At 42.4% G+C, this 16,859-nt stretch overlaps 1 protein-coding gene across 1 annotated transcript in view; it reads left to right on the forward strand.

Annotated features, from left to right (window-relative positions):
- Mccc1 (methylcrotonyl-CoA carboxylase subunit 1) overlaps nt 1-16,859 on the forward strand; it is a 49,714-nt gene that overhangs the window by 13,736 nt on the left and 19,119 nt on the right. Inside the window, exons 8-10 of the mRNA XM_087899557.1 lie at nt 3,180-3,291; nt 4,911-4,992; nt 15,163-15,290. Of these exons, the coding sequence (XP_087755683.1) occupies nt 3,180-3,291; nt 4,911-4,992; nt 15,163-15,290 (322 nt within the window). The remainder of the gene's footprint in view (nt 1-3,179; nt 3,292-4,910; nt 4,993-15,162; nt 15,291-16,859) is intronic.

A 16,859-nucleotide genomic window follows, 5' to 3' on the forward strand; every position in this document is an offset into this window, starting at 1 on the left:
ATTGAATGCTGTAGTAGCTTTCTGTCATGTAGCTATGGTCAAGTGTGTCTGTGAAAGTTAAGCAGCCAGAATGGCGACAAAATTTTGGTTGTAGCTCAGTGGTAGAGCACTTGCCTGCTCTTTGCAAGGCTTTGGGTCAAACTCCCAGGACTAAGAAAGCATTTTAGAGAGGTTGGGGCCTTGTGGGTGTGTTAGGTCATGAGGGTTTTGCCCCGAATGGAATTAGTGTTCATGTAGAAGGGCTTCAGGGAGCCCATCTCCATATTACTCTACCACATAAGATAGCAGTGTCTACATAAAGACATGACTATGAAGAGCAGCTCTCACCGGACTCGGGAGCTGAAGTTGTGTCCATCTTTGCTTCTCACCCTTTGGTGCTGTAAAAAATAAATTTTTGTCGTCTATAAATTTCTTAGCATAAAATATTTTGCAGTATCAGCCAGAAACGACCAGGGCATGTCTCCAGCTTCAGTGTAGTGACAGTGCATTGCCCGGGGGGGGGGGGGGGGGGGGAGGGAGGGGGCGGGGGGCGGCAGTGCAGGCTCAGTTAGAGAAGGCTGGGAAACCCCAGGAAGACACGAGAGGAAAACACAGCTGTGGTGCCCGCGACTTTGACATGGTCTCCATCGCCCCTGGGCTGATCTAAGACCTCAGTGAAGTTCTTTTTACCTCAGACCTATCATCGATGCATCATGTCCTATTTCTGACCAAAAAAAAAAAGGATTCTGAAGCCAGAAAAAGCTTTTCCTGAAGAAACAAAGTAAGCGACCCAGCAGAACAACTGAGTCTCAATTTAAGCTCTACCAAATAGGAAATTTAAAGTAACTTATTAATTCATTACAGGCTTTTATCTGGCAAACAGAAAACATGGCAGATCAAAGGAGAATGAGAATCAGAGATGTGGAGAAAGCGAATACACAGAAAATACTAAACACTAAAACACTGTAGTAAAGTGAACACATTGGGTGGGTTTTCAGCAGCCTGGATTATGGGCAGCAAATCAAAGAGATACTGATCGGAACATATGGCAGTGACATTCCCCAGGCACAAATGTCACAAGGAAAAATTAAAAAATAAAACCCACAACCGAAGTATTTTAAAGATAGTCTATGTTATTTCACTACAGAAAGGAAGAAGAAATAATTTGAAGTAGATATTGCTAAGGATTTTCCAAAATTAGTGACAGTCACCCAGCCATAGAAGTAGGACAAATAGGTTGTGCGGTGGTGACACACGTCTTTAATCCCAGCTCTTGGGAGGCAGAGGCAGGTGGATGTCTGTGAGTTCCAGGACAGTTAGAGCTCTTACACAGAGAAACCCTGTCTCGAAAATCCAAAAAGTAAAAAATGAAGTAATAGAACAAATGACCAACTATCTGGATAAATAGCTAAACGCATTTACGCGTGTCTGTGAAATTTAACACGAAAGGCAAATAGAAGCCATGGGCGGAAAGCTGCTAGAGTTTGGGTCTGAAATGCCTGCCCCCCAAAGACCTGTGTGTGAAGGCCTAGTCCCCAGTTTGACATTTACTGGAGGAAGAGACGCCTGGTCTGAGATATTTCAGTCCTGGAGGATGTGCCCTTGGGAGAGACAATGGTACCTACCCCTTACTTTCCTTTCTTAGCTTTGAGATGTACTTGACTCTGTCATGCCCTGCCATCTTGCTGAGTTGTCAAAGGCCCAGGGTAGCAAGGCCAATTGGTTATGGATTAAACACCAACTATCATGGACCACAAACAGTGACAATACTCTCTCTCTCTTTCTCTTAAGTGTCTATTTTTTAAATTATTGTTTTTAAGTTTTGATATTATAATATAATTACAACATTTCTCTATTCACTTTTGTCTCTCCAAACCCTCCTACGTACCCCCTGTTCTCTTTCAAATTCATGGCCTCTTTTTAATTGTTATTACATGCATATATATGTGTGTGTGTACATATACATATGTATATATACACCTAAATATGGTCATTCTGTATAACGTTACTTCTATGTATGTTCTCAGAGCCAACCATTTGGTGTTGGATAACCAACTGGTCTATTATTCTCTGGGGAAGACTATGTCTCCCTTTCTCAGCATTCTTTAGTTTCCCATAGTTCCTGTGTAGAGTTGGGGCCTTGTGTCCTTTCCACCACCCCTGTTGCCTGTTGTCTGTTGCCATTGTCAGCTCATGCTTAGGCAGTCAGATTGTGAGACTTTATGGGTGTAGCTTCTGACGTTACTAGGAGATGCAAGCTACAATCATCCCTACCCCATTTCTACAGTATTGCCTGAGCCTTAGATGCAAGGATGCTTTGTAGATGTATCCGTTGGGAATAGGCTCCACAAGTCTGTATATGGGTTGGTTGTGGTCTCCATCTGTTGCAAAGAGAAGTTTCCTTGATGAAGGGTCAAGACTACACTTACCTGTGGATTGAAGGCCAGTCTTTAGTTTGTTGTTAGGGATCGTGCTGGTTTAGTAAAGCAGTGCTTGTAGGTTCTTCTTCAAGACCCATGACTTCACCAGCCCTGGGTTGTTAGCTAGGCCCAAGTGATGTGTGAGCCTCATTTGTGTAGGCATTGCGTATGTTCACTCTCAGTATGACTTGTCAGAATTTTGATAGTTTTTTTAAACTCATTATTAAAGTGCCTTTTTGAGTTTTTCATGATTCAATGTCAGCATGTTCTTGAAATACTAATGATTTATATTTATTTTTAATTATTTTTAGCTCTTTTATAAATGAGATGTTTTGATTTCAGTCTTTAATTGTTTATAAAATCTGACTGTAAAAGTTTTTTTTGTATTTTTAAATTTGGTTATTATTGACTTTTTTGTGAACTATAGTTTGTAGTAAATTTTTGTAAACAGTTTCATCAGTCTTTGTTTTTTTCCCCTTTGTAGTTAATGCCTATTTTGGATCTCCTGAATTTTCACTCTTCTTACCTACCAGTCATTTCATATACATACATTTATTTTCTGTAGTGTCTGTAGTACACGTAGAAACCGTATCACTTGAACTCTGCAACATTGTAGCTATTTCTAAATCAATAACCTCAACATGGAGTCTAGAAGATCATATCTTTCTCAGAGAAGATGAGCAAATCTTGATCATTTTGGTCAACAGTTTGGGTCGATAAATGTAAAATCTCTGAAACCTTAGTGAAGTATGGTAACACATTGGTTTCTTTTTGAAATAGGCACGTGGAAGTCCAGGTGTTTGGTGATCACCATGGCAATGCAGTGTACTTGTTTGAAAGAGACTGCAGTGTGCAGCGACGCCATCAGAAGATTATTGAGGAGGCTCCAGCGGTAAGGAATCTGAAAGGACATTTCCGGGGTTCTCTGGACCGCAAACCTTGTTCAGTCTTATTTTCATGTCTGTAAAGACAATGTCTCTCATCTCTAGCATCTGACTAGTGAGGCAATGATAGGACTTTGGTGCAAAGCTGAGGATCCATAGGTTAGGGAGTGATGTGTGGGTTAGTGCTCTGGGGTCATAGGTTCTGGGATCCGTAGGTTAGGAGTGATGTGTGAATTACTGCTCTGGGGTCATAGGTTCTGGGATCCGTAGGTTAGGAGTGATGTGGGGGTTAGTGCTCTGGGGTCATAGGTTCTGGGATCCATAGGGTTGGGGAGTGATGTGTGGGTTAGTGTTCTGGGGTCATAGGTTCTGGGATCCGTAGGTTAGGAGTGATGTGGGGGTTAGTGCTCTGGGGTCATAGGTTCTGGGATCCGTAGGTTAGGAGTGATGTGTGGGTTAGTGTTCTGGAGTCATAGGTTCTGGGATCCGTAGGTTAGGAGTGATGTGTGGGTTAGTGCTCTGGGGTCATAGGTTCTGGGATCCGTAGGTTAGGAGTGATGTGTGGGTTAGTGTTCTGGGGTCATAGGTTCTGGGATCCATAGGGTTGGGGAGTGAGGTTGGGTTACTGCTCTGGGGTCAGACACAGGTGAGCCCTGCTCCTTGTGGACACAGTCCAGAAAGATCTACCTCGGTGCAAGTATATGACCAAGAGTTAGCAACTGGACAGTGATGTGAGCAAGCAGTTTAAACTGTAATTAATTAGGACTGATTGCATGAATAAAATGGAATGATCTGGTCAGTTGCACATCATTTTCATGGAGAAGACTCTTCTTTTAACCCGTTTCAGCATGTTCCCCACTGTGTTAGTCAGCTTCTTGCCCAACAGTTACATTGGAGGAAATGTAGTCTCTATTTGACAACTTCCCAGGGCTGTTTCTATCCCTTAGCTGGTTCAGGTTGCCAAGAGGGTCAAAGCCAGGGCTTCCTATTTTGAGGTTTATATTTCTGTGGAGCTTACAGCTGCCATTGATGAGATATGTGTTGTCTGTATTGCTGAAACATCAGCTCTTTCTAGTTAACCAGCTCTTACCCTATTCAAAATAGAATTTTTGTTGTGGAATATATTATATATTTGAGTCATGTGTCAAAAGCTTCAGGAAGGCTTAGTTTTTAAGCAGTGATTACTTGAATGTCTGTGTGCAGAACATTGTTGGAAACAGTGCCTGTAGAAGTAGGTGGCGTCAGATTCCATTGGACTCCCCTACAGGTTGTGAGATGCTTGTTCTGGAAATCAGACTCTAACCCTCTGCAGGAACAATACATACTCTTAACTGCTGACCCATCTTTCCAGCTCAGTCCTTGTCATCTTATATACAGCTATGAAGGTTGTTATGCAAACACCAGGATAAGGATATGTAATTGTACTGAGTAATATGTGTGGTTCATAGACATTACTAGCAGAAGCATTCAGTTTTGGTATATTGACAGACAGATTGGTATATTAGCTTTTAATGCAGTTATTTAATATACACTATTATATAACATACATTTTAATTGTTTTTACATTCTGGTGAAAATGTGTAGAGACCAAGTACTAGTGGAAATTATTTTTACTATCTTCCTGTAGCCTGGTATTAATCCTGAAGTAAGAAGAAGGCTGGGAGAGGCTGCGGTCAGGGCTGCTCAGGCTGTCAAGTACGTGGGAGCAGGTATGTCAAAACTTCCTCGCAAAAATTAGCTCGTGTCAGGAGACAAGAAGGATTGCATCAGGCTCCTAGATGTTTTACCGTATCTGCAGTAAGAAATACACTCTTAAGGAACAAACATTTCCGAACCAGTACTTGGCTTAATCAGATATGTGGAAGTCTTGTACTTCTATTTCAAAATAAAATGAATAAATTCTGTTTCTCTTTCAAAATGATTATGTTTTATTTTTAGAGCATATTTCATATTTGTTTCTTTACAGGGCTAAAAACTTTGCCAAGGCCTCACATGTGCCAGGCAATAGCTTTACCATGGAGATACACCCAAAAGTCTTTAAGAGCATTTCTCAGGTCACAGCACAGCTGAGCCGAAAGCCAGAGTTGTACCTCTACACTGCCTGCCCGCCCAGCCTCCACGGGTGTAGCATCATACCTTGTTGTATGATCCTGCAGGGCTCACATCCTACTCTAGTCTACCGGTCATAGTTTAGGGCAGTGGTCCTCGATCTTCCTAATGCTGTAACCCCTTAATACCCCTTCATGTTGTGTTGGGCCAGCATTTCGTTGTTACTTCATAACTGTAATTTTGCTAGTGTTATGGATAATAATATAAATGTATGTTGTGCAGGACAACTGATATGGGACTCCTGTGAAAGGGCCATTCCAACCCCAAAGGGGTCATGACTCACAGGTTGAGAACAACTGGTTTAGGACTTAGTCCTGGTATTACCCATCTATGAGTTTTGATGAATGTGTAATGATATATAGGTACTCTTGCATTAATGCCATGCTACAGAATAGTTTAACCAACATAATATCCTCTCTGCTGTTCCTTGGCCTTAAGTCCTGGCAACCATCGTTCTTTGTGCTGCCCTCATGGCTCGCCTCTGTGAGAGTTTCCGTAGTGAAATCATCCAGCGCGAAGCCTCTTCAGATAGCGCCTTCCTCCTGGTGCTCTGTGTTTCACTTGCCTCCCTGCCACCTCACAGTTTGATACGCATTTCCTATCGTTCTAAATGTCGTTCCATGTCTGTGTAACGTGTCCATTGATAAGCTTGATTGCTTCCAACTTTTGGCAATTACCGCTGAAGTTACTATGAGCATCCATACACAGAATTTTGTGTAGACATAAATGTTCATTTCATTTGTATAAACAGAAAGGATCATAATTGTTGGAGTATATTTATTCTGAAAGAAACTGCCAAGCTGTCTTGCAAAATGTACCGTCCTTGCATTCCCGTTAACAGTGAGCGGCTCCTGCTTCAGATCTCCTGCAGCATTTGTGTCGTCAGTGGTACTGGTCAGTGGTGTCACAGACTAGAGTCACCTGGAAAAACGGAACCTCAGCTGAGGGACTGGCCTCCGTCGGATTGTCCCAGGGGCAGTCTGTGGACATTTTCTGGATTAATGATTGATGTAGGTGGGCCCAGCCCTCTGTGGGTGGTGCCGTCCCAGAGCAAGCCATCCTTGGGTTATATAAAAAAGCCAGTGAGCCAGCCATGCGTGAGCTGGTAAGCTCCACTGCTTGATTTCCCGCCTCTGGGTTCCTGCCTGGAGCTGCTGTCCTGGCTTCCCTTGGTGATGGACTGTAAGCTGTAAGATGAATTAAACCCTTCCCCAAGCTACATTTGAGCAAACTAGGGTATCAGTGCTGTGGATTGCCGACCACCTGCTATCCCGTTGTTTATTTGTTCATTCGTTCATCTTGCATTCTGACGATAGACCAGAGCCTTGAGCATGCTAGGCAGGTGCTGAACCAGTGAACTACGTCTCATCCCTTATTGTTTTAATTTTTATTTCCCTCCTGAGTTATTTATGAAGCATCTCATCGTTATTTGCCATCTCTATATCTACTTTGATAAAGTTCCAGAGTCTTTCATCCATTTTTTAGTCTTTTTTTTTTTTTTGCTGTTTTTAGTCTTTTTTTATATTTGTTTTATAGATACTCAGTCTGTACTTGGCCTCTCACTTTATTCAGAACATCTTCTTGAGAGTGTGTGTTTTCAATTTTGATGAAATCTTACCTGTCAGCTCTTCCATTGGCTGCACCTTTGGTGTGTGTGTGTGTGTGTGTGTGTGTGTGTGTGTGTGTGTGTGTGTGTGTGTGTGTTTCATTGCGTTCCCCAGTTTGCCGAGCTGTATCCAGCTTATCTTGTAGGTTCTTTTCTAGGGCTGTGGTTTTGCAGTTTACGTTTAGACATACTATCTGTTTTGAATTAATGCTTATGAAAAATATACAATCTGTGTCGAGGTTCCTTGTTTTTCTTCAGAATGTTTTTGTTCCAGTATCATCATCCCAGCAAGTTATTTGTGACTCTCAGTAAACTGACTCTAAAGTTTATATTAAGAGGCAAAGGACCCCAAATAGCCAACTCAACAATATAGAGAGACTGTGCAATTGTATTGCCTGTGCCCCTTTGCCATAGGTTAGTATATTTATATGGGTCTACGTTTAGGCTTGTTTTGCTAGTCCATTGATTCATTCATCCTCATTTTGCAATACCATATACTCTTGGTTTAAGTTTACCCTTTATAGTAAGTCTTAAAGTCAAGTACTGTTATTCATTCCATCTTTGCTATTTTTCTGTATTGTTAACTCAACAATCGATTTGGGTTTTTTACAATTTTTTAAGATTTATTTTTATGTACATGAATAGTTTGCCTGCATGTATGTGTGCACAGTGTGTGTGTGTGTGTGGTGCTTGCAGGGGCCAGAAGATCATGTTAATCCTCTGGATCCGGGTTACAGGTGGCCATGATCTGCCATGCAGGTCTTTTGTCGCTTATTTATTCTCTGTGTACGTGTGTGCCCTTTTTTTGTTTTTGTTTTTTCCTTAGACATCTAGCTGGGGTGAACTAGAAACCCTATCATGTTTGGATTTCCCTTTTCCCAGTCTCAGTCTTTTCCTTAGCTGCTCATCTGATTCCTTAGCTTGGCTGTTGTGAGCATAGCTAAGCAGATAGTTGTACCTGTGTGCTTACACGCACACACGTGTGCCACAGCACACAGATCAGGGGATGGCGTTTGGGAGTCAGTTCTCTCTTCCACCATGGGATTGAACTAGGGTTGTCACACTTGGCAGCAAGCCTTCTGAGCCATCTCTCCAGTCCTTTGTTGTACTATTGAGTGATGTATTAATTTTTATTTATTTATTTATTTTCTTTATTTATTTTTTTATACTTTTTTATTGATATTTATTGAGCTCTACATTTTTCTCTGCTTCCCTCCCTGCCTCTCCCCTCCCCACTTCAATCCTACCCCAAGGTCCCCATGCTCCCAATAATTTACTCAGGAGATCTTGTCTTTTTCTACTTTCTACTTCCCATGTAGATTAGATCTATGTAAGTCCCTCTTATTGTCCACATTGTTGTCTAAGTTCTCTGGGATTGTGATTTGTAGGCTGGCTTTCTTTGCTTTATGTTTAAAACCCACCTATGAGTGAGTACATGTGATAATTGTCTTTCTGTGTCTGGGTTACCTCAGTCAAAATGATGTTTTCTAGCTCCATCCATTTTCCTGCAAAATTCAAGCTGTTGTTATTTTTTTCTGCTATGTAGTACTCCATTGTGTAAATGTACCACATTTTCCTTATCCATTCTTCAGTCGAGGGGCATTTAGGTTGTTTCCAGGTTCTGGCTTTGACAAACAAAGCTGCTATGAACATAGTTGAGCACATGTCCTTGTGGCACGCTTGAGCACAAACTCTCCTTTTTCACTTTACATACTAATACCAGTCCCCACTCCCTCCCCTCTTCCCATTCCCACCACCTTCTCCTCTCCACACCACCCCCCATCTGCTCCTCAGAGACAGTAAGGCACATTTCTTTGGGGAAAGGTCCAAGGCCCTTCCTACTATATCTAAGCTGAGCAAAGTATCCATCCAAAGAGAATGGGTTTCCAAAAAGCTAGTACACGCAGTAGGAATAAATCCTGGTGCCGCTGTCAGTGGTCCCACAGTCTGCCCCAGCCATGCAACTGTCACCACATTCAGAGGGTCCAGTTGGTCCTATGCTGGTTCCTTCCCTTCTGGCTGGAGTTGGTGAGCTCCCATTAGCTCAGGTAGACTGTTTCAGTGGGTGTGCCCATCATGGTCGTGACCTCTTTGCTCATATTCTCACTCCTTCGACTCTTCAGCTGGACTTTGGGAGTTCAGTCCCGTGCTCCACTGTGGGTTTCTGCCTTTGTTTCCATCAGCTGCTGGATGAAGGTTCTGTGGTGACATTTAAGAGAGTCATCGATCTGACTAAAGGGCAAGGCCAGTTTGGACACTCTCTCCACTATTGTTTGGAGTCTTAGCTGGGGTTTTTGACATCTATAACTGGGTAGCTGCTCGCCCAGTCCCACTGGGCCAGTTTCTTTCCTGTCTGCCGGCTCCCTACAACCGCTTATGGAATAATCACTCAGAGGCTAAAATATTAAATATAATTGTTTGGTCAATGGCTTAGGTCTCTTACTGGCTAGCTCTAACTATAAGCTAACCCATTTCGAATAGTTTATATTTTTCTTTGAGGGTTGTGGCTTGCCAATAACGTTCCGACCTCTTTCTCCTTTGGCGGCTACATGGCATCTCCTTAAGTCTGCCTATGCTTTCTCTGTATCTTTGTTTGAACTTCCTGCCTAGCTTTACTTTGCTAAGCCATTGGCCAGAACAGCCAACCAACAAAAGCAACACATATACAGATGGACATCCCACATCAACGTCTGTTACTGGATTATTGAATTAAATTTGATATTCTCTTCTTCCTTTCTTACACATTTGCCATGTACACATTTCCTTTCATACACGCCTGCTACATCCATTCATTTTAATTGTATTTTAATTTAATATAAAATAAAAAGTTTTCTTTAGTTTTCAGGTATATTTCTGACGTGTGTGTGTGTGTGTGTGTGTGTGTGTGTGTGTGTGTCTGTCTGTCTGTCTGTCTGTCTGTCTGTCTGTGTCTGTGTGTATCTCACTGTGGCTTGGTCATCAGTTGGGGTTTGGTGTATGACCAATCCCTTGTTAAGTTAAAGTATTGTCAATTTGACAGGCTCTAGAGTCACCAGAGAGACTAGCTGGCTGTGCCTATGGAGTATCTAGATAAAGTTCCTTGAAGTGGGAGGATTCAGGTCAACGTACCAGCGTTCATTGTTCTCTTCTTCCTGCCTCCTACCTTATTGCCATGACAGACTATCCCCTGATCCCTGAGCCCAAATAAACCCTTTGATGGTTTGATGAAGGATTTTGTCACAGCAAGAAGGAAAGTAATGAACACATCAAGATTCAGGTTGGGTTGAGGCACAGTTTCTTAAAACTGGACTGGGATATAGCTCTGTATCATAACATCCATTCATCATACTTAAGGCACCAGGGTATAGCTTTCACCATTGAGAGAGAAGAAAACAATAGTAACAGCAACAATGTATTACCTCCAGATACAGAAACACTGCAACAACTAATTAAAAACTTGTACTAGCACAATACTAGTAACAAAAGAGGAATAACAAAAGAATAATAAATCAAAATATTTAAAAGGGAATGAAAAATGTAGGAAAAGTGTAGCTCTGACTGGCCTGGAGCTTACTGTGTTGTTATGGTTTGAAATAAAATAATACCTAGAGGGAGTGGCACTATTAGGAGGTGTGGCTTTGTTGGAGTGGAAGTGTGTCACTGTGGAGGCGGGCTTTGAGGTCCCGTATATGCTTTATCCACACCCAGTGAGACAACCCACTTCCTATTGCCTGTGAGTCAGATATAGAACTCTCAGCTACCTTCCAGCACCATGTCTGCCTGCATGCTGACTTGCTTCCTGCCAGATTAGAACTAAGCCTCTGAACAGTAAGCCACCATGATTAAATGTTTTCCTTATAAGAGTTGTCATGGTGTTTCTTCAAGTAATAGAAACCCTAACTAAGACTAAAGTAGACCAGGCTAACCTCCAACTCACAGAGATCTGCCTACCCCTGCCTCCCAGATGCTGGGATTAAAGGTATACAAGGCTAGAAAATAAGATCTCAGAATTTAGAAAATAAAATTTGTCCTAATTGAAAAAAGAGAGAGAAAGAAGATCAAATTAAGTATAAACACTGCAGATGTGTGTTTATCTTGGCCTAAGCCTTAGCATCCCAGAGAGAAGGAAAGACAATAATAAAAGGTAAATAAGAAGGAAAGATCCAGGTAAAACATTTTAGAGGCAAAATTACATGCTAAAGAGAGAGAGAAGAGTGAGCAGAATGGAAGCCTGCGCAGGCCCAAGCCTGCCTGTGGCGTGGGGTTGCTGTCTGTAACCCAGAACATTGAGTTCTTATCACACAGGCCACGCCACCTTCTCTCCAAGGTTTCTCTCCCACACTGCTGACCTTGGCATTTCAAGAAATAGCAGTGCAGGGATGGATGGAGGCTTTAAGAGCTGGAGTTCCGGCTGAGGCCAGGACCGTGACAGTAACTGTGATGAGAAAGCCCAGAATGCAGTGTCGCTAACCCCCAGAGCCTGGGTTTCACCACCTATAGAGGTTGGTTTCTTAATAACTGTACAGTAGGAGAATATTCTACATGAGTGTTCGTGTAGTCCACATAGCGTGTCTTTGCTTATATTTAATATAATTTATATACCAAACCAAACAGGGATACCATCGTTTCTTTCCCTGTTACTGTGACAGAACCTAACAAAAGTTACTTAAGAAATGATTTATTCTGGCTCACACTTCAAGAGTACCATCCACTTGGCCTGGAAGTTACAGGAGCAGGAGTCCAGCTGGTCACTTTAAATATACAAACAGGAAGCAGACAATGATGAATGCATACTGTCAGGCAGTTCCCTTTCTCTGCTTACGTGGTTTAGGATGCCAGGCATGGAATGCTGCCACATACAATGGGCAAGCCTTCCCACCTCAATTAATTATAGCCAAGGTAATCCCCACAGGCATACCCAGAGGCCCTGTCTCCCTGGTGATTCTAGATTCTTTCTGGTAAGCAGTAGGGGTGGGGGGGCGGGAGAGAGAGAATTTGCTCTCGCTCTCTCTCTCGCGCTCTCTCTCTCTCTCTCTCTCTCTCTCTCTCTCTAATAAGATTCCCAAGTAGTCAACTGAGAAGTCAGAAGTAAAGTAAGTGTTTTCAGCCTTTGCTGAGCAGACTTTTAGTGACCCCTGGGAAAAGCACAGGCCCTTTCCTGAGTTTTGCTCACCACCACCTCCCCCTACAATCACAGACTGATTTGCGAAGTGGTGTAGTTAGTGATCAATCTTATTTTCTCAGTTCATCTTAAGGCAGCACTGACCTGTCTGGCTCCTTTGAGCATTTGAATGAGACTGCCTCCCATAGGCTCAGATGTTTGGTTCCTAGTCGACCTTGCTGGAGGAAGTGTGTCACGGAGGCCAAGCTTTCAAGTGCGGAAGCCTTGGGCCATTGCATGTGCACTCCATGTTTCATGCTGTGGTTCCAGATGTGAGCCTTCGGCTTCCTGCTGCAGTCGCCCTCTAGAACCATAAACCTGATGAGCCCTTTCTTTGTAAGGTCCTTGGTCACGGTGTTTTGTCGGTAATTGGTACAGATGGGGTGGGGGACTCCATGCTGGGGTGGGATTGGGTCAGTCAGCCTTGCCTGATGGGAGTGAGGGCTGAGCGGGGATTCACCCCGCTCTCACCCAGCTCTGATATAATAAACGCAGCTCCCATTTTTCATCCTGCCTCTCTCCCCACCTTTGTTCCCTTCCAGTCCAGACCAGCTTTCCCCAGCACAGAGCTCTCAGCAATTTCCCTTCCGAATTGTTCCTCTATTCTCAAGGTAGCTCTGAAGGCTGTGCCCAGTGTATGTACACAAGCCTTGCTGTGGGTTCCTTCATACAGAAAGATGTTAGAACCTTCGACTTTTAAGCCAGGAAACTCAGACAAGATATTCTCCAGATAGCCCTAGTGAAACCGCGCTGTGGAATTTTCCTGTCTCCTGCCATTCTAAGTCTCAAGTGTGTGGAGGCTGCCTTCCCTCCCAGTGCTGAGGCCTGTGTGCCTCTGCTTTCTTGGTCTGCCCAGAACATGGCCATTCTAGGTGACTGATCATTGCAAGTTTGAGAATGTATTCTACTGTTATGGTCCGTGGACAACAATCTAGTTGGTTAATGGTGCAATTGAGCTAAGTACATCCTTACTAATTATCTGCCTGCCTAATCTGATAGAATACTATCATCTTTCAACAACTGTGGTCAATTCATCTATTTCTCCTTGTTCTCAGTTTTTGCTGCATATGTTTTATAGTTGTGCATTTTTGCAGAATTGACCTCCTTATCATGTTTATATTATCATCCTTATGTTATTATTCATCCATGATAACATTCTGTGTCTGAAATAGCTGCTTCTCTCTTTATCGTTTGTATGAAGTATCATTTAAATCAGTTAAGTCTTTAAACTAAAATTGAGTTTCTTGTAGACAATAGACAGTTGTGGTCTATTTCTGAATCTTACACAATTTCTGTCTTATTTGGTGTAGAACTATAGAAATTTAAACTGATTGCTGCTGTAGTTCAGATGTCTACCACGCCTGTCATTGTCTCCATTTGTCCCTTCTGTTCTTCATTCTTATTTTTGTCTGTTACTCATTTTCTTCCATTCATATTTTTCCTGCTCAGTTCTGTTACTTTCATGGTTTTAATTGAGCATTTTATATGATTCCCATTTTTCCGTTCACACAGCAGTTAGTAGCCCCAAGACTCATAATATGCATTCAGATTATTAATTCAGATTAACTCTAGTCATCTCTCAAATGACAGCCCTGGGCCAGTGAGATGCACTTGTCATGTACATCTGACTATCCGAGCTCAGTCCCCAGAATCTACAGTGGAAGGGGAGAACCAACTACCAGAAGTTGCCCTCTGACCTCCCCATGTGCGCCATGACATGTATGTGCGCCCACTCATAGACACACACAAATAAAGCTTGAAAACTTCTAAAAAAGTATTATAGTTTCATGTCATAAGTACAGGTACTTTATAATAATAATTATATATCTCTAATATTTCTTTATCCCTTCTGTTATTGCTATCATACTCTTCATTTTTATATAAGCACATATATGGAGAAATAATCACATTCACTGTTTCTGTTATTTTAAACTGTTCATTAAATCAATTAACAAGCAATTAAAGCAAAATTAGGAGTTCATTCTACTTTCCTATTTATTTTCTGATGGTCTTCCTTTATATAGACACGTATTTCTTACAAATCTGGCATAATGATTGTATTCATGTGACAAAAATCAGCTCACCTGTACTTAAGATAATTAAAGTATTGTATAAAATTAAGCCTAATAAACCTGAGGGAGGTTTGCTTACCATGCACTAGGGTCTGGGGCCCTTTCCCAGAACTGCTAAGAAAAAACTTGGGGAAGTATTGTAGATCTTGATAGATTACCAGTAGTCTTAGAGTGGCCTGCAGCTTAGATATTGAGCAGTTAAAAAGCCTTTCAGTGTGTCCCTAGCAAGGACTTTTCTAAGCGGGAGTAAGGGACAGTATTGAAGACTGAATTTAGGGCCTAGTGCATCTGAGATGCATGATCTACCATGCAGCTACAGCCCTGTTCCTCACGAGGACTTTAAGAGGAAACCATGGGAATCAAGGGGGGAAAGTTATGCCTTACCCAGAGTTCACATGAAGTGGGATGTCACGGCATGAGGCTCCTGGGGGAAGGTATGTTAGAGCAGTAACTCATAGTCCAAACACGTTCTCATTAGTACAGCAGATAAGACTCGTGCGTAATTTGGGCTTAGCATATGCTCAGAATTCCAAAAATATTTTCTATTGCTACATTTCATAAAGTTCTCTATTTTAAAGTAAGACTCATTTGTGCTGCAAAATATGGCATTTTCCTCCCGAAATACAAATCCTATACCATGAATGAAGTCTGCAGCAGTAAAACACAATGTGCTGCACCATAGAAAATCTTTTTAATGAATTTTCAAATTATATTTTTATTTTTCTGTGTATGTGGGTGTTTTACCTGTGTGTGTGCCTGTGTACCTTTCCTGTGGAGGCCAGAAGAATGCAATCAAATGTCAGTTAGTCCCCGGGTGGTGCTGGGACCTGAGCCTGTGGAGGACACCCAGTGCTCCTCGGTACTCAGCTCTTCCCAGCCCCCACCCTAGGAAGTCTTGACTTGCTGCTGCTTCGGTACCGCCTACGTGTGACAATTGCATCTTACCCGCTAGGAACGGTGGAATTCATTATGGACGCAGAGCACAATTTTTATTTCATGGAGATGAACACAAGGCTACAAGTGGAGCATCCTGTCACCGAGATGATCACCGGAACTGACTTGGTGGAGTGGCAGTTCAGGGTGAGAAGGTTTGCCTAGTGACGAGCAGTCGTGGGCTATGGGTGGAGCTCAGTGGTAGAGTTGTTGCCCAGCATGAGTACCAGAAATAAGGTCAGTGTTGAGAAGACATTATGTCGGGAACTACTTTTAAGCTACTTAGGGTATCACTCACTTTTGGGGTTGGGATAAGAACAGGAAAATGTAAGATTAAAAGAAAACAAAAACTGGCTGGGCAGTGGTGGTGCACACCTTTACTTCCAGGAGGCAGAGGCAGACAGATCTGAGTTCAAGGCCAGCCTGATCTACAGAGCAAGTTCGGGGTCAGCCGTGACTGCACAGAAAAACCCTGTCTTGAAAACGAAACAAAGAAACTGCATCTGAGTCTGCAATATTATTGGCACTGTAGAAACACAGACCCCAAATTATCAGTTCCCTTCATCTTAGGTAACTGACCCCATAGACCTTGGGCTGCAGGCAAGTGAGCTGTGTCTTATCCTGATCCCGTGACCAAGCCTTGCAGTCTACCTAAGGGTACAACATTCTGGACCATGCCACTGTTAGAGTTTAGAGGCGAGACTTGCTAGCCAAAATGAAATGACCTAGGGAGCTGGGAATGAAGAGCTGGGGGCATGGTCTTCTAGCAATAGAGTAATCCATTATAAAGTTCATTTCCAGACTGCTGTCAGCCCATGAGTAGGTGTTAATTTGAAGTAGCCATTCACAGCCAGCGTTGTAGTTTTTGACACTGTTGATGTGTCTACTACACACCATACACACACACACGACACACACACACACATGATCTGTAACTATTGTAAAAATATGAAAGTATTTAATATGAATATTCTTGATTTCTGTAGGATTCTTGGTTCATTTTATGTACCGAGTCTAAGTTATTTTTTCCATACTTTGATGATGAACTCATGACATTTGGATAACTTTGTCTTTTCAAAACTTCTGTGGACAATATTGTCACGTTTCTCAGGTGAATGATTGGTGGTTCAGATTGAACCAAAAGACTCTTAGGGACCTTGGAAGCTAGAGAAAACCAGGCACAGTGAGCTACTAAGCGTTAATAGTATCAGAGAAAACTTGCAAGTGTGTTTGTTTCTAGAATCAAGAAAAGGGATTTTTTTTCCCCCTGAAGCAATAACAAAGTGATCCCATTGGCTCCTTGCAACTGAAGACACTTATGAGTGTGGCCCAACAAAGAATTGTAGTTACTTAAAGTATCGTGAGGGGTTGTTGGTGCTGCTGTTTTTATTCTAACATTGTTGTGGAGTTCTCAGGCATGAACTTTGTAGGTGACAGCATCATGTCACACTGTGAAAATGCTGGACACCTGATAGGACTTTTAAATCGTGGAGGAATTGTGTTCCTGAGCCTTTAGGAATGAGAAAGAAAACCAGGGATGTTTTCGTTTCTGGATCTCAGGAAATTGCAGGAGCTTCTGAAAAGGAAGCTAGCTTTAATCATCCAAGGACACATTGCAGGAATGAAGGAACTGGGGCCTGACGTAGGCACGAGGTGCCCTGGAATCATGCATATGAAAAGTAGGGGACCTTGACAGTTGATGAGTCAAGAATTTGA

Source organism: Myodes glareolus, chromosome 20, assembly GCF_982192425.1.
Source record: "Myodes glareolus chromosome 20, mMyoGla1.1, whole genome shotgun sequence".
Classification (NCBI taxonomy): domain Eukaryota; kingdom Metazoa; phylum Chordata; class Mammalia; order Rodentia; family Cricetidae; genus Myodes; species Myodes glareolus.